General features: G+C 34.8%; 1 protein-coding gene across 1 annotated transcript; it reads right to left on the bottom strand.

Annotated features, from left to right (window-relative positions):
* Positions 1-5,645: 5,645 nt before the first annotated feature.
* Positions 5,646-12,234, bottom strand: LOC125050251 (cell surface glycoprotein 1-like). Its single transcript, XM_047649980.1, has 2 exons — positions 11,704-12,234; positions 5,646-10,914 (listed from the first exon to the last, which is right to left on the bottom strand). Exons 1-2 carry the CDS (start codon positions 12,130-12,132, stop codon positions 7,345-7,347), a joined length of 3,999 nt encoding a protein of 1,332 aa, XP_047505936.1. The 5' UTR covers positions 12,133-12,234; the 3' UTR covers positions 5,646-7,344.
* Between the last annotated feature and the right edge of the window lie 8,313 nt (positions 12,235-20,547).

Below are 20,547 nucleotides of genomic sequence, written 5' to 3'. Positions count from 1 at the left end.
TTCAGCTATTCAAATTATTATCTCGGATAAGATACGGCATTATTGATAAAATCAATTACAATGCTAATTCTGTAATTATACTATAGTATATAATTGCTGTTCCATTACCGATATCTTTACACAGGTAAGTCGACAGTTCAATGAAATTAACTAATAATAATAATATTGAAATCACACGTTGATTTTGTTCCATCACGCATTTATTATTGGCTATAAAAGTATAATTAAGCCTGGAAGTAGTTGTTATAAAGCTAATAACAAAATTGTAAAGAAAACTAGAAAACAATAACAAACAATATACCATGTATTTTTTACAACATACAAATTGCAACAAGGTGTCCTAAACCGTTCAATATGTATCTACGCCAATGTGTGGGCTATGCCCACTAATATAAGCAAACTCTGAGCAAAACTCATAATTTTTTTCTGTAGTAAATTGGGAACTATATTTTAACTTGGAGAAGCTAAAACTTAATAATACATCCATGAGACAAATTTGAACTTTGACCAACATTTATTTATTTACGCTCTGTTATTGGTTCTATAAATCAGCTGTTAATAAAAAAGTACTAGGAGATCCGGTAAAATTCGCCGAAACTCCGACCACGCGGAAATGATCTGTTATCTATTGACTTACCTAAAAACCTAAGGTAATTTAAAAACGAGACGCTAGTAGCGCTAAGTAAAAACTTCAAAAACGTATTGAATTTAGATGTGCGGCAGTAAGTTTCGTTAAACCTTCTACTTAAAAAAAGAATAAACCTAAACCCTAAACTCTTGCCATTGTGATTTGTACCTACTTATATGAGCTAAAACAAATTATACAGAAGTATTATAAGCAGTATAAGGCATTTGATACTCTAGAGCACGAATTTATTTGGTTAGCACTAAAAAAGCAAGGTGTCCACCAAAAATATATTACACTGGCAGCACAGCAGAAATATGACTAGAAAAATCTGGACCCATATTTCAAACAGCTCAAGGTGTAAGGCAAGAAGATCCTATATCACCAAAACTTTTTACAGCAATGATGAAAAATGATATTCAGAAATGACTGGGGAAAAAAGGGAGTTAACATAAATGGGGAACCATTAACTCATTTGCGCTTCGCAGACGACATTGTTGTATTTTCTGAAAGCTTGTTACAAGAACTAGCGGAGGAGCGAGCTAAAGCAGGACTATGAATGAATATCTCAAAGACTTAAGTGATGTCAAATTCAATAAAAGTGCCAATAAACGTGAACCAAGATGATGTTGAATATGTAAATGAGTATGTCTCCTTAGGACATTTGATAGCTAATAAAGAATGCATGGGCAAAGAACTGGACCGTAGAGTTACAAATACTTGGAAAAGATACTGGTCACTGTGAGAAATAGAAACTTGAAAATATATGTATATTATTAAACAAGAAAACAAACTAAGATTATGTCAAAATACTCTCGAAAGGAGTGTTCTAGGTCTGAAATTAAAAGATAGAGTAAAACTAGAAGAAATAAAGGACATGACGGAAGAAGTTTAGAAATGCTGTTACTTCTAGTAATAGATTGAAATGGAAATGGACAGGACATATTATAAGAGACGATAAAGTTAAATAATAATAATAATCTTTATTCATTTCTCACAAAAACTTAGTACATAAGCAAGTGACAGTTATATAATATTATAAATAAATAATTGTCTTACTTCTGCTTAGGGAAAATGCTAGTTTGTGTGAGACTGATGCCTGCTAAAGCTAAGAGTACCTGTGTTACAGGTCATCAGGCCTCCACCACTTCAGATCGACAGAAGGTCTTATATAGTAGAGAAAAATCTAGTGAGAATAAGCAATCATTATTGCAATATTTATAGGAATATACATATAAGAAAACCACATGGGGTATGTGTGTATGCGTAAATTGTGTGTATGTGTGTGGGTGTGTGTCTGTGTGTTTGTGTGTGTTCGTGAGTGTGTGTCTGTGTATGTTTTATTACTTAATTGTTAGTCTAATAAAGCTAAAACTATTATACTATACATTTATTCCGTATCATTAACATAAATTAGCATCAACTTTATACTCAACTATTTATTTATGGTAAGCATTTTTTCTGTTTCCTCATAGTTGAGGTCCAGTAGCCACAGTGCAACCGTCTTCTTACATTTATGTTTTACTATGCCTTTTCTACGCTTGTTGTTTAAGACCAACACGGTCATAATTAATAAGCGAGTGCTTGCGTAAAATTGTGGCAAGAACGAACATTTGACGCACAGAGAGTACCTTCCAATGTCTGTATACCTCTGTGGTGGGACAAATGAAGGAAAGGAACGCACTAACCTTGAGTATTGCCCTCTGAGCTCTCTCTATTTTCAAAAGGTGGGTTTTTGCGGAGCCACCCCAAGAAGAGATGCAATAGCTCAGAATGGATTGACATAGCGACAGGTAGACAGTTTTTATTAATGTGTGATTGGCAATGTGCCTCAAAATTTTGAATATATAAATGAATTTCCTAATTCTACCTGCCTGGTTATATAATTAATGGTCTCCCAGAGTTTCCTACTATTTTTATTATGTTTGTTAATTTCATCCCTTTCATATGCACGCCTAACCTTTTTTAGTAACGAATTACAGAATTTTCTGTATCTTTTATATGTCACTGCTAATGTTTCGTCAGCTGGGTTCTTTTTAGTTTTTTTGTGAAGGTTATCCCTGTTACGCATACATCTGAGGAGCCCAGGTGTCACCCAGGGTTTAATAATTCTTTTACGTCTGGGTACAGCTATCTCTTAGGTGCTATCAGTAATAGCCTTTGTCAATAGGTATCTAAATAACCTAGCTACCTCATTCACGTTTTTCAGACCATACAATTGCGAATAATCCAGTCCCGGAATCGCTAAATCTAAGCCAGCAAGGTTTATACTGCTTTAATATTGACGGGGAGTTAGAGCATAGTCCTTTTCGATCTTTAAGAGGAGTGCTACACTGTTATGATCGGTTATGAAAGATTGAATTATAAGGCAGTGTGCTTCATTATCTGATTTAACCATATGTGATCCAAACATGTCCGGTTGTGGGTAGGAACGTTATACCCGTGGTGGATGTTAAACTCTGCAAGCAGATTCAGATAGTCCCATGAGCGCTGGTCACTTGTCCCTGGAGCTATGTCAATATTTATATCACCTATAATAATTAGGTTATGGTTATATATATGGAATGGCTTCCTCGCTTTGATTAAAGAAAACGAGGAAGACAAAAAAAAGATGGGAAGATGATAGGTGGCTACGTAAAGCTAGAAACAGAGAAGAGTGGAAGCCCTTAGAGGAGGCCTATGTCCAAGGACAAGCTGTAGAACAGAAATCTACCGGCTTGCCGATTAGTTATTACAATTTTTTTTTTAGTGTTAATTTTTTAGTATTCCACATTTTTATGTACTAGTATAAGTAATTACAGCAATAAAGGCTTTTATTATTATTATGTATGAGCTAAAACACTGTAAAGGGAACTTTAGTTTAGCTCAATTGGTAGTTATAGTATACTCATTATTTCAATTATAGATCGGATTTTAGAGGTGGTGGAGTCTCAACTTATGTCCATAACAGTATTAGACATAGTTTGTCGGAGTCAACATATAAAGATGGCAACAACTACCTATGGGTCAAATTAGATAGATATGCCACCGAAATTGGACTTGTGTATAATCCTGGAGATACAAACTTCTCAAAGTTTTTGGAAGAACTTCGCTTGCAACTAAGAGAAAGAAAGAGGGCTGTAGTCTTTGGGGATTTTAATATAGATTGGATGTAATGGACGAGGCTGGATATAACATCATAAATAAAATTAGGAAAAAATATTGTACACGTGACTCGAAAACACGTAAATCAATAATCTGAGAGATCTGAAAAAGCGTTTGACACCGTAAGCCTCAACTTATTGCTTAAAAAATTAGAATGCATAGGAATAAAAGATTGTGCGCTAAAATTATTCAAATCTTATCTATCAAACAGAACCCAGATAGTAAAAATAGGTAATGCTCAAAGTTCAGAAATACCAGTAACATGCGGCGTCCCACAAGGATCTATATTAGGTCCATTGTTATTTTTAATATATATTAACAACATTCACGAACTCGGTTTACACGGCCGAATCACTCTTTACGCTGATGACACCTGCTTATTTTACTTTGGTTCAAATATCCAGACTATGGTTGTTCAAGCTCAATCAGACCTAAATGTTCTATCTTCTTGGTTTCAACAAAATCTTCTAACAATTAATATTTCAAAAACATCTTATGTAATATTCAAGGCAACAAATAAACTCATTCCTATCTTTCAACCGCTTAAAGTTCAAGACGTTGAAATCAATAACAAAAAATGGGAGAAATATCTGGGTCTTAGAATGGATACAAATTTAAAATGGAACTTTCATATATCACACATAATTACCAAACTAAAATCACTTATAAGCAGATTTTGGTCAATATCTAAATGCATTCCGCAATCTTTACGTCATTTGATCTATAATTGTTTAGTCAAGCCACATTTCATATACCTAATTGAAATATGGGGTACAGCATGCAAAAACAAAATTTCTAAAATACAAACACTACAAAATAAATTAATAAAAGCACTATTCAGATACAATTTTTTAACACCTACTAATAAAATCTACCAAGAAACTAAAATTATGACGATTAAACAACTATATGTTTATAGCACCTGTATCCTTATTAAAAAAAAATTAAATAACTCTCTACATAGTAACTTATCATTTAATAAAATCAAATACACCACTACACGCAATACTCGTCAAGCGAGTTTGCTTATCTTGCCAAAGCCGCGCACAAATTATTTAAAGAGATCTATTAGGTATGAGGGTGTGCAATTGTTTAATCGGTTGCCGTCTAAGGTTCGTAACATTAGCGTGATTGATCAGTTCAAAAGGGCATTAAAGATACACATCAGAATGGGCCCATTAGACTAAAATTGGGCTAGCTGATGGCGACGTGTATCTCGTTCGTATATACTTAATATTAAATTTCTCATGTAAATAAAAAAATATTTTTGTAATGAGAAATAAAGTTCTTTAAACATTATAGTAATTTCTAGTATAGGTCATAACTAGTGAGTATGTAATAAATTCTTTGAAATGGTTTCTTCAAAGAAACTTTCTTATTTGCGGAATAGCCATGCCATTTCTTCAATAGACAAATGTTACAATATCCAGCTAAGTATAAGGTTTTAGAATGTAATCGGAATAGCAAATTTTGTTAATTAATGGATATGTGTACTAAGTGCATCGATTATTATGCTTTATCATTAATTATATTATTTATAACAAATTCGCCATTGCTATAAAAGTATGTTAAAAAATCACAAAGTTTGAATGACGTCAACAGGAGGCTTCGTGGATATTTTAAAAATCGTGTAAATGTTTTGTTTATTTATTTTTATTTTTAACAAAATAAGCTACCGTTACAGATTACTCCAATGCGGCAACTATTTATAGTTTTATTACATACACATAGAAAAAACATCACAACATTAAACAGTAATACATTAAAATATTAATTTATTAACACTTCCTTGCACACAGAAATATAATACAATTGACATAATTGAAAGAAAAGGAGGACCAATGGCGGCCTTATCGCTTTCGAGCGACCTCTGTGACCAGGCAACCACTGTGAGAAAAAACAATAAACAAGATAAGATAAGCAAGAAGTGCAAAATACTTAATTATTTAGACAAAACCAATGGAAGAAAACAAATCAATTTAAACATGTAAACAGTGATCTACTAACTATTTCTTACAGTATATATAACATGAAGCAGACTGACAGTTCTGTCAGTTTACTCAAATGACAATTAAAAACGTTTGGTAATCTATGAAGTTTATTAATTATTCTTATACATTGTGTAATGAGTGCCGTTTTCGATGTGTTCAAAATAAACTATAATCAATAAATGTTGTAGTAAGTAATAAAAATTCAATTTTTATTACTTTATTGTAAGGTTTATCGTGATAAATATTCTTCAATAGAATAGAAAGATACGGCTTGACGATAACAAGACGTCAGGTAAGGACTATAATTTACAATGGGCTTTTAATGTTGATAAAAGGAAATTATATCTTTATTTTATAGAACAGGGGAAAAAAGAGCGTACCAATAATATGTATTAAACGTATATACTATATATGTAAGCTTTGGGTCTGCGAAAAAAATAATATTTGAAAGAAATTTATTTTAAGAAATAACATTTTTAATTTTCCAAAAACTCGCCGAAGAGGATTACAATTCGACCTTAAAAAAAATCATTTACGTTTATTAACGAACAGCTGATTTAAACAATACAAAATTCATAAATGTGTAGTAAAGCACTAAGTGACAAATTAATCCCCAAAAGTCAGATTAAAGATTATATATATTTTATCTGAGTATGTATATTATTATCCGATAACGTAGAAGGAGTAGGTACTTATGAAAAATTGGCTTATTTTAATAAATTTATGAAATCAATATTAAGATTCTTAACCGTCTCGTGCATTCAAATGATAGATCAAATTCAAATCTTCATCCCAGAAGAAGAAATAACATCAGTCAACGAAGCTCTCTGTCTCGTTCCTGAGTGCGAGATTATTAGCCTTTATAATCCAACAATTTTTAAACTTCACAAAAAAAAGTAAATATTCGTATAAAATAAATTTTAAAAAACTAAATGCACACGGCTACATATCATAAAGTTTCCCATCGTGATATTTATGAGAAAATCATCACGTGGGAAACTTGTCTATTAGATTGAAAATAACGAACAGATTCATGATCATTTTTTTTAATACTAGCGCCAATTTTTTTTTTTCACCGATATTATGATAAAACGATTCAAACAGGATAGTTAAATATGAAGAATAATGCAAGAACCTCCAGCGTGCTGCATATTCTAAAACGTGTCGCGATCTTTCATAGATCTGCAGCAATAGTCAAGGGTCATTCTAATTTATCTATAATTCCAAGTAAAAGAATTATGATTTTACAATAATGTGTATTTTGTCACTACTGTTAATAAATAGTTTTTATTATGTAACATTATTGTACTTAAAATCTAACTGAATGTTAAATTACAAAATAGGCTTTTTATTAGTATATAGTAATACATATGTATGAAATAAGTTACACGTAAATCTAAAATATATACACACGTACTAAGGTATTTTCACGCGTTGTGTGACGCGTAAATGGCATAATAATAATTGCGTAATTACGGGCCAATTCCTACCCTAAACCTATAAATTATAGGCAAATCACAATTGTCCTTATAAAAAATTAATTAAAACTAAATAAGATCTTGTTACCTTCTGATTATAAATTATTTACGCTACATAGGGCAATATCGAAGGGTTACCAATTCTCTCAACTCGTGGTATAACCATTGATCTTGGTAAATCATCAAATTCTGGCAATATTACGGTGTTCTTACTTCGACCTCTTTTCACACCTAAATAGAAGCAAACACTTGAAAGAAGTAAAATAAATATTAAAGTTATTAATACCACCATTGTTATTGTGAAGGGGTTCCAAAAGCTATAGGGATCTGCCAATACTGGACTTGTCGTTGGGTCTGTTGGCTCCAATGTGCTAGTATCATCATTTGTGGACAGTGTGTCAGGTGTTGAGGGGGTATCTTCGGGTATAGACGGAGTGTATTCTGGTGTTGAGGGAATATCTTCAGGTGTAGATGGTGTATCTTCTGGTGTTGAAGGGGTATTTTCAGGTGTGGACGGTGTGTCTTCTGGTGTTGAAGGGGAATTTTCAGGTGTAGGTGGTGTGTCTTCTGGTGTTGAAGGGGTATTTTCAGGTGTAGATAGTGTGTCTTCTGGTGTTGAAGGAGTATCTTCAGGTGTGGATGGTATGTCTTCTGGTGTTGAAGGGGTATCTTCAGGTGTTGAGGATATTACTTCAGGAGTGGATGGTATGTCTTCTGGTGTTGAAGGGGTATTTTCAGGTGTAGATGGTGTGTCTTCTGGTGTTGAAGGGGTATCTTCAGGTGTGGACGGTGTGTCTTCTGGTGTTGAAGGGGTATCTTCAGGTGTTGAGGATATTACTTCAGGAGTGGATGGTATGTCTTCTGGTGTTGAAGGGGTATTTTCAGGTGTGGATGGTATGTCTTCTGGTGTTGAAGGGGTATCTTCCGGTGTAAATGGTGTTTCTTCTGGTGTTGAAGATATTACTTCAGGAGTGGATGGTATGTCTTCTGGTGTTGAAGGGGTATCTTCAGGTGTAGATGGTGTGTCTTCTGGTATTGAAGGGGTATCTTCAGGTGTGGACGGTGTGTCTTCTGGTGTTGAAGGGGTATCTTCAGGTGTTGAGGATATTACTTCAGGAGTGGATGGTATGTCTTCTGGTGTTGAAGGGGTATCTTCAGGTGTTGAGGGGATTACTTCAGGTGTGGATGGTATGTCTTCTGGTGTTGAAGGGGTATCTTCAGGTGTGGACGGTGTGTCTTCTGGTATTGAAGGAGTATCTTCAGGTGTGGATGGTATGTCTTCTGGTGTTGAAGGGGTATCTTCAGGTGTGGACGGTGTGTCTTCTGGTGTTGAAGGGGTATCTTCAGGTGTTGAGGGGATTACTTCAGGTGTGGATGGTATGTCTTCTGGTGTTGAAGGGGTATCTTCAGGTGTGGACGGTGTGTCTTCTGGTGTTGAAGGGGAATTTTCAGGTGTAGGTGGTGTGTCTTCTGGTGTTGAAGGGGTATTTTCAGGTGTAGATAGTGTGTCTTCTGGTGTTGAAGGAGTATTTTCAGGTGTGGATGGTATGTCTTCTGGTGTTGAAGGGGTATCTTCAGGTGTTGAGGATATTACTTCAGGAGTGGATGGTATGTCTTCTGGTGTTGAAGGGGTATTTTCAGGTGTGGATGGTATGTCTTCTGGTGTTGAAGGGGTATCTTCCGGTGTAAATGGTGTGTCTTCTGGTGTTGAAGGGGTATCTTCAGGTGTGGACGGTGTGTCTTCTGGTGTTGAAGCAGTATCTTCAGGTGTGGACGGTGTGCCTTCTGGTGTTGAAGGGGTATCTTCAGGTGTGGATGGTATGTCTTCTGGTGTTGAAGGGGTATCTTCAGGTGTTGAGGATATTACTTCAGGAGTGGATGGTTTGTCTTCTGGTGTTGAAGGGGTATTTTCAGGTGTGGATGGTATGTCTTCTGGTGTTGAAGGGGTATCTTCCGGTGTAGATGGTGTGTCTTCTGGTGTTGAAAGAGTATCTTCAGGTGTGGATGGTATGTCTTCTGGTGTTGAAGGGGTATCTTCAGGTGTGGACGGTGTGTCTTCTGGTGTTGAAGGGGTATCTTCTGGTGTTGAAGGGGTATCTTCCGGTGTAAATGGTGTGTCTTCTGGTGTTGAAGGTGTATCTTCAGGTGTTGAGGATATTACTTCAGGAGTGGATGGTATGTCTTCTGGTGTTGAAGGGGTATCTTCAGGAGTGGATGGTATGTCTTCTGGTGTTGAAGGGGTATCGTCAGGTGTAGATGGTGTGTCTTCTGGTGTTGAAGGGGTATCTTCAGGTGTTGAGGATATTAATTCAGGAGTGGATGGTATGTCTTCTGGTGTTGAAGGGGTATCTTCAGGTGTAGATGGTGTGTCTTCTGGTGTTGAAGGGGTATTTTCAGGTGTGGACGGAGTGTCTTCTGGTGTTGAAGGAGTATCTTCAGGTGTGGATGGTATGTCTTCTGGTGTTGAAGGGGTATCTTCCGGTGTAAATGGTGTGTCTTCTGGTGTTGAAGGTGTATCTTCAGCTGTTGAGGATATTACTTCAGGAGTGGATGGTATGTCTTCTGGTGTTGAAGGGGTATCTTCCGGTGTAGATGGTGTGTCTTCTGGTGTTGAAGGGGTATCTTCCGGTGTAAATGGTGTGTCTTCTGGTGTTGAAGGGGTATCTTCAGGTGTGGACGGTGTGTCTTCTGGTGTTGAAGGGGTATCTTCAGGTGTGGACGGTGTGTCTTCTGGTGTTGAAGGGGTATCTTTAGGTGTTGAGGGGATTACTTCAGGTGTGGATGGTATGTCTTCTGGTGTTGAAGGGGTATTTTCAGGTGTAGAAGGTGTGTCTTCTGGTGTTGAAGGGGTATCTTCCGGTGTAGATGGTGTGTCTTCTGGTGTTGAAGGGGTATCTTCCGGTGTAAATGGTGTGTCTTCTGGTGTTGAAGGGGTATCTTCAGGTGTGGACGGTGTGTCTTCTGGTGTTGAAGGGGTATCTTCAGGTGTTGAGGATATTACTTCAGGAGTGGATGGTATTACTTCAGGTGTGGATGGTATGTCTTCTGGGGTTGAAGGGGTATTTTCAGGTGTAGATGGTATGTCTTCTGGGGTTGAAGGGGTATCTTCCGGTGTAGATGGTGTGTCTTCTGGTGTTGAATGGGTATCTTCCGGTGTAGATGGTGTGTCTTCTGGTGTTGAAGGGGTATCTACCGGTGTAGATGGTGTGTCTTCTGGTGTTGAAGGGGTATTTTCAGGTGTGGATGGCGTGTCTTCTGGTGTTGAAGGGGTATCTTCAGGTGTTGAGGATATTACTTCAGGAGTGGAGGGTATGTCTTCTGGAGTTGAAGGGGTATTTTCAGGTGTAGATGGTGTGTCTTCTGGTGTGGACGGTGTGTCATCTGGTGTTGAAGGGGTATCTTCAGGTGTTGAAGGGGTATCTTGAGGTGTGGACGGTGTGTCTTCTGGTATTGAAGGGGTATTTTCTGGTGTCCAGGGGGTATCTTCAGGTGTAGATGGTGTATCTTCAGGTGTGGACGGTGTATCTTCAGGAGTGGACGGTGTATCTTCAGGTATTGTACGAGTAGTTGTAGTATCGTCATAAATATTACATTCCCCTTCGAAATCTGGTGGAATGTATCGAAATGAGTCGATTAATACAATAGAATTAGAAGCAGCTATACCAAGCAATGTTATCTGGAACAAATAATAAGTCTTGAAAATGTTTACTTTTTATCAAATTTCAAGTTTTCGTTAGTAGAGTAGAGTAGAGTTATGACAGATTTTATACAAAAAAGTCTATCAAAACAACGTTGACGTGTCAGTTCTATTAATTTATGGTTTACTAAGTTCAAATTTTGATAAATGAGTTTTTGGTATTATTTAATATAAATAATTATTTAATTATTTATGAATTACGGTAAGTATAAGTTCATAAGCAATATCAAATTGCGAAAATTATAAACCTAGATATTTTACGATTAATAAGAATTATCGAATTAAATTTCTAATCATTAAGAATTTAAATAAATCATAATTATTTTATATGATTGTTTGTCTATTAGGAAAACCTGACTATAAAATGAAAGTTTCTGAAAGGAAAAGAGATGAGAGAGATTGAGATGTCTTTATTTACAACACATGGCTAATTATAATAAAGACTTTGTATGAGTTGTACCGCTCCACCTCTCCTGTTCCCTTAACGATTTTGTAAATTACAGTTTTTTTGATCCAGAATAAAAATCTGTAATTGTGTAAAAGGGTAACTTTAATTCGCACATTCAAACAATTACGTATAAAAACTTCGGTTTATGCAAATATTACACAATTAAATAATACATCTGTTGATCTTTCATCAGATAAATGATGAAAGATCAGGTCTCTCATTTTCCATGATAGCTGGAAAGCACTTAAACTAGATTGAATAATGTGATATTCTTGTTATCTCGTTTATAACTCTTTTTTGTTTTCTGTTATATGACTTACACTGCCTTGAAATTTGCTTGGACCATTTAGAGTGACATTCGTTGTTTGCCAACCTGGGCCTCGGAACCACAAATTCCCCACAGTAATACTACTATCCGGCAATATTTCAAACACCGACACCCAAATTTTATCACCAGGCTTTGCTTCCATATACGCAGTCACTTCCAATATACCACCTTTAGACATCGGAAAAGATATAGATGACACACATCTCTGTGTTTCACGTGGATAAACGAACTTTGAACTCTTTTCATGAGGTCTGTCAATATTAATATCGGTATAATTCTGAATCTGCCACATTGGTAAGCCAGCACACATATTATTATTTTGATTGAATATAACATCAAAATCCTTTTCAAAGTCATAAGTAATACATTCACTACACACCCGGGCCACTAATAAACCGAAAATTAAAATATGTTTTAACATGACTGAAGCAGAATATTAAATTAAATATATCAGTTGCGTGTGACATTCGTAACGACTAGAGCGATGATAAAACTTTTAAAACACATTTTTATACAAATTATTGTTGCCGTATCTTAACGCTGAAAACTAATATTGCTTGTAAAGTAGGATTTTTATTTTTATTGTATGTAATTGCTGGTTTTCGCTAATTATTTTGAATATTAAATTTTCGTTTAGTATTGCTCTATTTCAAAGTCTATAAATAATACCTGTGTGAGATAGAGAGAGAGGTACTTATAGTCGGACTTGAGAGCCCAAGGACGGGGATTGGAAATATTACCAGCACAAACACCCCCTTTATTTATTTTTTATAATAAAGAGTCTAAATAATCGATTAAGATAATGCTTAAGAAGTTGGCTTTTTAAAGTTATTTTTTTAGATATCAGAGCAAAGCTTTATATTTTGTGTTATCCTCTTTTGATGTCTTCCGTACAATTAATGAAATAGTAAAATGTAGATGAATAAAAAATAATCAAATTAGCCATTTCTGCGTTTCAAATTGTATTCTTCTTTCTTGTCTTGTGTGTTTTTATAGATAATCAGATGTTTTATCCTGTCATAAAGAAAAGCAGCTTGCCTTTAAAATGCATCTGAATTTACCACAATAGCCGGTAAAGTGTTCTGGCTTATGCAACGAAACTAAGGCGTTTTTATACAAACTGTAGAATATATCCGCCATATATCGATCGATAAAATATATTACTGGGAGCTTGATAGCCACATCAAAGAGCAATTACCTGCGTGATAACGATAGATAATTTCGCATTTTTAATTAATGTCACGGGATAATAACTACTCGTATTTGGAAATAAAGTTTATTTTGCGCCTATCGCAGTTGTAATGGAAGCGATTTGTAAAAAAATAATAATTTATTATTTCCATTAAACCAGCAATTCTTTCGTTTTGCCGTTACAATGAACCTGCTTAACAGAGACCTGAAATGCGGAATGTGGAAAAACTTTGTAGTACAAAGGCGATGAGGGTGGAAAAAGAGATAATAACAAAAAGCCCTGGCTCCAACGTAGTCTCGTGATGAAGCGAGGTCACAAATGTTTCTTAAGTCAACTTTATTGACATAATTATTACTGAATGTGTTTTTGCTGGGCATGCTAGGGGTACGAATCACTTGAACTATGGAGACAGAAATCAGTAATCTAGTTTTCACGAAATGCTTTGAGGGGTAAAATAGACAGTATGCACCTGAGGCTTGAATTTGCTCTTTTGCACAGAAAGTGAAGAGGGAAGTGATGGTGACATGTCACACCTGCGCTGTTTGCTCCGATGTCGATGAGATGATAACTGTACTGTACTGGTACTAGCTCTAATGAACGCAAAATTTTGCGGCTGAGAATCCACCAACATAAATGTTTAAGTGGTAGACGCGCAGGAGGAGATTTTCCACTGCGATGGCAAGTGGTGGTGGTCTTTTTTTTGCAACTTCTTGATTATTTATTATTTTTATATATTTATCCTAAATGTAGGGAAGGGATAGGAAAGGGAAATGGTGTTGCATCAGTTTACGCCGAATTTTCTGTGAGACCTCTAATCTAACACCGAGAAAATACCAATGAATTTCCTCGATCGTGCCAGTCCATTGGGCTAAAGTTTAGTTAAGTAAAACTACTATATAAAAGAGCAGTCATCGCCTAGTCGCTAAAGTATGTGCCTTTCAACCGCGTCAACCGGTGTCTCTGTTAATTGCTTTATAAAGTTTTCTTCTACATTCCAAATAAAACATATCGCCTTTTCACCTCTTGCTGTCTTAAGAATTATACACATTCTTGTTTATGCCATTAATAAAGCATACTTTAGCAATACAAGAAATTAACGTCAATATACTACGCCTAGAGTAATTATTATGGCATTGTTTCTAAAAGTAAATTATGCTCGAAAAAATTATATTAACATTTTAAAATATTACAAGAGTTTAATTCAGTATTTTAGAAAGCTTCTAAATGTTCAATTGGTTTTGGTGTCAATGTTTTATTCATATGATTATTCATTTTTTAAGTAATATAATGTTCGTAATATATGTCGTGTGGAGTATAATGTGTTTGTGTATGTTTTATGTAGGTGGCAAACGGGCAAGAGGCTCACATTGCCAGAAGGCTCGCAAGTGCGTTGCCGGTGTTCTTAAGAATTCGAAATGCTAATTTCTTGAAGGACCCTAAGTCAAATTGGTTCGGAAATACTTCAGTAGGCAGCTGGTTCCACATAGTGGTGGTGCGCGGCAAAAACAGCATTAAGAAACGCTTAGTTGTGGATAGATTTCGACCTGCGTAATAATGCAATGCAAATTGTTGAGAATTTTGTGAATAAATGTTAATGGCTAATAAGAATGTACAAAATATATTTATAAACTTTTTATTACTGGACGTTGGCCATCAAACTCGTGAAACACGTCTTGTCCCGTGCCAGTACAGCAACTCTTCCGCAGTCGAAATACCCGTCCACTCCCTATCGATACGAAGCCATTATTTTTTCCTTCTACCAACACGACGTTAACATTAATTCATTGAGGAGGTGGTGGATAGCGCAATACTTGGCCGTAAGTACGTAGACTAACTTAAATACAATAGAGTAGGGTAATTTATTTTAAGCTAATGCCTCTTTCTATTAATTAAAATGAATTCTCTACTGCAAACAACATTCATTTTCTAAATATTTTATCAATCTTATCTTATCTTTAAGTTATCTAAATTGTTGTCTATTAAGATATACAAATTAATAAGGACTTCGTATTAAGCCGTATTTATTCCATGGTTTTTATATTTATAAAATGCGTTTAATAATTACAAAAAACAATACATTTTCGGTCTTAATAATAAAAAATCACTATACATGCGTTATAACAAGGTGATAGTAATTCAGTGAATAGAGCTTGTACAGGGCATAAACACCTCTTTGACCAATAATAATCGATGTGTATTGGTTGAATAACAAAACGACCCTTATTTATTGTTACCCTGGCAACCCGCCGTGTTTGATTGACGTTTGATTTAATAATTCTGATACAACTCATAATTCTAATATAAGTTGTATTTATTTTATCAACCAAAGCAATTATATACACATTTACTTAATATACTAATAACATTTTATTATTTGCAGCTAATAGAAACTCCAAAACCTCAGACAAAGAGGACTAGAATTTTACATAAAAAGCCGCGTTCTGCAGTACAAAAGTTAGAAGAGGTTAGTATCAATGTGATAGAGAAAGGACTATTTCATTCAAAACCCCTCAACGATCATATTTAAATTTTTAGGCATCTCAAATAGTGGAAAGTGCCAAACACCGCAACACGGTAGTGTTCCAGTGTTTGCAGGAAGAGCACGAAACAAAACAAAGGCAAATGACTGAAACACATGAGCTCAAACAGAAACAATTTGCCGAAGCTCACGAAAGGGCTAGACAGGAGCTTCTTCTAAGGTTCAAATTGTTACAGCAGCAATTTAATAAATAATTATATACATATAAAAAAATAAAACCCCTGTTTTAAATGAAATATAACTTTTTATTTATTTCCAATCCTTAACTATCCACACCTATGTAAATAAAACAGCCTTAAAAATATGTTTCAATAAAAGCAGCTCTAGCAGCTTGTCCAGCCAGATTGCTTGGGGGCGTCTAGGTTGGCCTTGGTTCTTCTGGAGCATTCTCAGTGTCATCATACGTAACATCCAGGTCTTCTTTGATATCAATAGCAATATTGTGGAGGATTGCCATTGCTACTATATTATAATTTGGCATTTTCTAATGACACTGAGAAGCCATGAAGAAGACACCTAAATCGAAAACCCTCCACCTCTATTACTCTTTTCGACATCAGCTCGCACTATGTCACAGATCTTCATAACATACTTCTTTGAAAAGCGGTATTTTGTTTTGAAATCGCCATGCGAAAGTAATAACGGATTGCACCGAGTTTGGTATGTTTAGACTTTCCTTGGAGGCGGAAAATCTTCAATCGTATGTATTAGCTGCATATCAATATTATCTAAATCTTCCATTTGATCTTTAAAATCTATTTTCAACAAACACAAATACCTACCAACTTAAATCTTTCCTTGAACTAAACAGTCAAAAAATGCTGTCAAACGCGAAATCAGATAAAATTACGCAATTTTTGTCTTATACACCCGTTAAACTAGGCCTCTGCGTTGTATAAGCATTGTACAAGTCTTCATACAAACCAGACACTTGTTATAACAGCAGTATACATCAACCTTGTCAATTCAGGAATTATTAGTAACATTTTTCTTATAACAGGCTTATATGATGTGCATAAATCTTTATTAGTAAGACCGTTTATATTTAAATCCAGACTACGAAACGACGGACGAAAAACAAAAGTTATAGATGCTTTGACGTATGCCCTAAAACAGAAGTGGAATGACAATATATGGGCATACAGCAAGAAACACAGATAAAATGTGGACTTTAAAGACAACTATATGGCAAGGACCAAGGGGAAAAAGGAGAAGCGGACGCCCTAAAAAAAGGTGGATCGTAATTAATCCGACGAGTTCGACTAACGCCCACGCGCTTGTGCCGCCGGTACCAGCGCTAAGACCATCATTTTTCTTCTTTTCATTTCGTAATAAGACTCCTGAAGAACCGCCATACTGGTACAAATGACCCACTATTTTGTGTCACTATCTCCCGGCCTATAATGACTTCAGTATTAAATTCGTATCTGGCGTTAGAAAAATACGAACAACAAACTATTACTGGAGTGTTACAATACACTGAAGGTAACCGGGTCAATCAGGGTAAAGCCGGTTGTCCACCGCCACCGTCACCGGGACGTCACCAGTTACTTAACCAGGACTAAACGCACAACGGATCAAACGTTCGTCGAAGTGCGGTAACTAAGTCCATAACATATCTTCCAGGAAACGAAAAAATCTTTGGAAAGGCGATATCCGATAAGACTAATCTATATTAAGTCTTATACTACAATCTGTAAAAAGAACATTAAAATATTTTAATTTTTTGATAACGATATCGTCATACTTTCGTAACGCGAGTTCCTCTACGCAGGTCAAAGGTCAAATGTAGTCCATGTTACGATCATTCAAATTCAAAATCCTTTACTAATTTAGGTAACACAATGTACACTTCGAAACGTGAATAAAGAAAAACATATTAAATGCATTCAATTTAACATTAACTGCCAGTTCTCAAATCAAAGGCGTAGAACGGACGAGAAGAACTGGCAATAAATTCTGCGCTACTCGTTTTAACATCTAAAGGCCGATTTACATTATCTTAGTGTTTAGGAGAGTGCTTTAGGATAGTACTTTAGTTGAAACATGTAAACGCTACTTGCTTTAGTAAACGCTACGCTAAAGAACTTGCCTTTCAAGTTGTACTAAAGCACTCTCCTAAACACTAAGATAATGTAAATCGGCATTTAGATGTTAAAACGAGTAGCGCAGAATTTATTGTAACTCTCACTATGTTTTAAGATGTGTAGGAGATTATTAATTGATTTCAAATTTAATTGATATCAATTTAATTTTTTTACACGCAATAGTTTCGGCATTCCTTTTATGCTTCACCTCCTGTTATTTATAGTTTCGCTAACAATTTTACATAACACAGTCTAGTCTAGTACACTAATCGCGAGCAACACCTATTAACTCATAATTCTATAAATTATTTCCTGATTAATTTTTCATTACATTTATATTATGATTTATGAATATAGTGAATCATGTTGAGTGGAGCAAAATTATTTAAATACAGACAGTAGCTACTTCATAAACATTTATTTCAGGATTAATTATTTAAATTATACTACCTGCCCGGGCGATGTTTTGCCATTTTAATTATTTCTAGGCAATAATTTGGTAGTTAAAATTAAAATATGTAACTAACTTTTTGAAAGTGTGTCGGAATTAGTTACGATGATTTTATGATGAATTTGATAATTGCAGTACTTATATATACGTACGTACTTATATATATGAATATACCGAGTTATTTCTTGGTATCTGCTATAGCAGATGCAGATTGATATTTTTTGTATACTTTTCTTTTATTCTTCTTTCTTTGATTCTTCCCACAGACATTCGCAATGGCTACGTAGCACCATTTATTTATAACCATTTTGTCATAAAATGTCTTCCAGGAAAAGAGGAGGTGCGAAACCTGGACGTTACTGTTATATTTAAACTGTACACTTAATTTGTTTACTAACAATTTAAGTTAAACAGATCTTTAATGCTATAAAATACAAATAATTACAAAAACATTCATTAAGGAAACCTATCTCTTAGGCTCATATTAGATATAACGTAAATAATATGAGAATTTAGTATATATAAAGATTTATTGAGAAATAATGAGTCTATTATTGGCTGTATTTTGACAATTCAGCCATTAATATAAACAGTACTTACATATCCGGTAAAATTTCCCGAACCTTCCATAACATCGATTCGTAACTTATGCCAGCCTGAATAAAAGTTTGGCGTGACTGTGGGCCCCAACATAATGCTTCCAACAGTAGCATCACCAATCTCCCTCACTGCATTCACCATAATTGTGATTTGATCCTGCTCACTCGACTGCATGTATGCATTGATATCTACACGCCCACTTTCACTTCCTTCAAAAGTAAAAGAAGCCACGCAACTCAACCGCTGCCTATTTGGTGAAATAAACTTCTCACTCAGCCAATGCGGAGGGTCTAATCCTATATCTGAATATGTCTTAAGGTCCCACATTGACAGGCCATTACACATACCAACTGTGTTTGTGAAATTGTCACTATAACCATACTCGAAATTGTAAGGCAAGCACGCGTCACACACCACGAAATATGCAAAAATCACAATTAATTTATACATCTTTGAAATACTTAAGCATATTAAAGAATATGTTTCAGCTATTCAAATTATTATCTCGGATAAGATACGGCATTATTGATAAAATCAATTACAATGCTAATTCTGTAGTTATACACGACTAATTACTGTTCCATTACCGATATCTTTACACAGGTAAGTCGACAGTCCAATGAATATATTGAAATCACACGTTGATTTTGTTCCGCATTTTTTATTGGCTATAAAGTATAATCAAACCTGGAAGTAGCTGTTATAAAGATAAAAACAAAATTGTAAAGACAATTAGAAAACAATAATAAACATATACAATATACTTAAAAACTTGGAAGCTGTTCTCTGTGAGCAAAACTTATATTTTTTTTACAATAAATTATGAACTTTTTAACTTTAAGAAGCTAAAACTTAATAATAATTCTATGAGAAAAACGGAACTTTGACCAACATTTATTTGTTCTCTGTTATTGTCATTCAGCTGTTAATAAAAAAAGTACTTGGAGATCCGGTAAAACTCGTTGAAAGTTCCACCACGTGGAAGTGATCTGTTATCTATTGACTTACCTACCTTAAAACTTAGACAAAAGAAAAGAGACCTAAGGCCCATTTAGATGGAGAGAGTTTCTCGTCGAAGGTACGATTATCGAAAGAATATAAAAAAGTTTCTTCGTCCAAACATTCACACCTCTCGCTCTTCCACTTTGGCGACAATTGCCTCGCAATGGAAAATTTATTGTGTTCGCTCAGTAAAAACGTCAAAAACGTATTGAATTTTGATGTATGGCTCGTTAAATCTTCTACTTAGAAGAATAAACCTCAAAACTCCTTTCGAATTGTGTTGTGTACCTACTTGATGCATGTATGTATGAGCTACTTTAGTTTAACACTGCAAAAATTACTTTACCTTAGTAGTTATAGTAATTTCTAATATTTTTCATAATAAGGAATTGCAATATCATGTCTTCAGTACATAAATTTTGCAATATCAAGCTAAGTATAAGGTTTTAGAATGTAATTGGAATAGCAAATATTGAATGGTTCTGTTATTTTATGGATATGTGTACTTAGTGCATCGATTATTAGGCGGTATAATTAAAATTTAATTTTATTCGGTTTTGAAAGTTCGCCATTTTAATATCATATTGAAATATCGCGAGTTTTTAATGACGTTAAGGTTACCATTACACTTTACTACAATGCGGCAACTATTTACATTTTTATTACATACAAAGACATAACAAATTACAATATTTACAAAAATACTATTTCTTACAGTATTTTAACTAACAAGCAGACCAGTTCTGTCAGTTCACTTAACGAGCATAAAATTAATATTATAGGTACCTAATCTATGAAGTTCATTAATTATTCTCATAGATTGTGTCATGTGTGCCGTTTTCGAGAGGTTAGACGTAGACGAAGAAAATAGACGTACCTATGCAACTTGTTCAAAATAAACTATAATCAATTAATGTTATAGTAAGTAATAAAATATAAGTAATAAACATTCCTCAATTGAATAG

Source organism: Pieris napi, chromosome 6, assembly GCF_905475465.1.
Source record: "Pieris napi chromosome 6, ilPieNapi1.2, whole genome shotgun sequence".
Classification (NCBI taxonomy): domain Eukaryota; kingdom Metazoa; phylum Arthropoda; class Insecta; order Lepidoptera; family Pieridae; genus Pieris; species Pieris napi.
The sequence above is the reverse complement of the archived record's forward strand: the minus strand, read 5'-3'. Positions and strand labels throughout refer to the sequence as shown.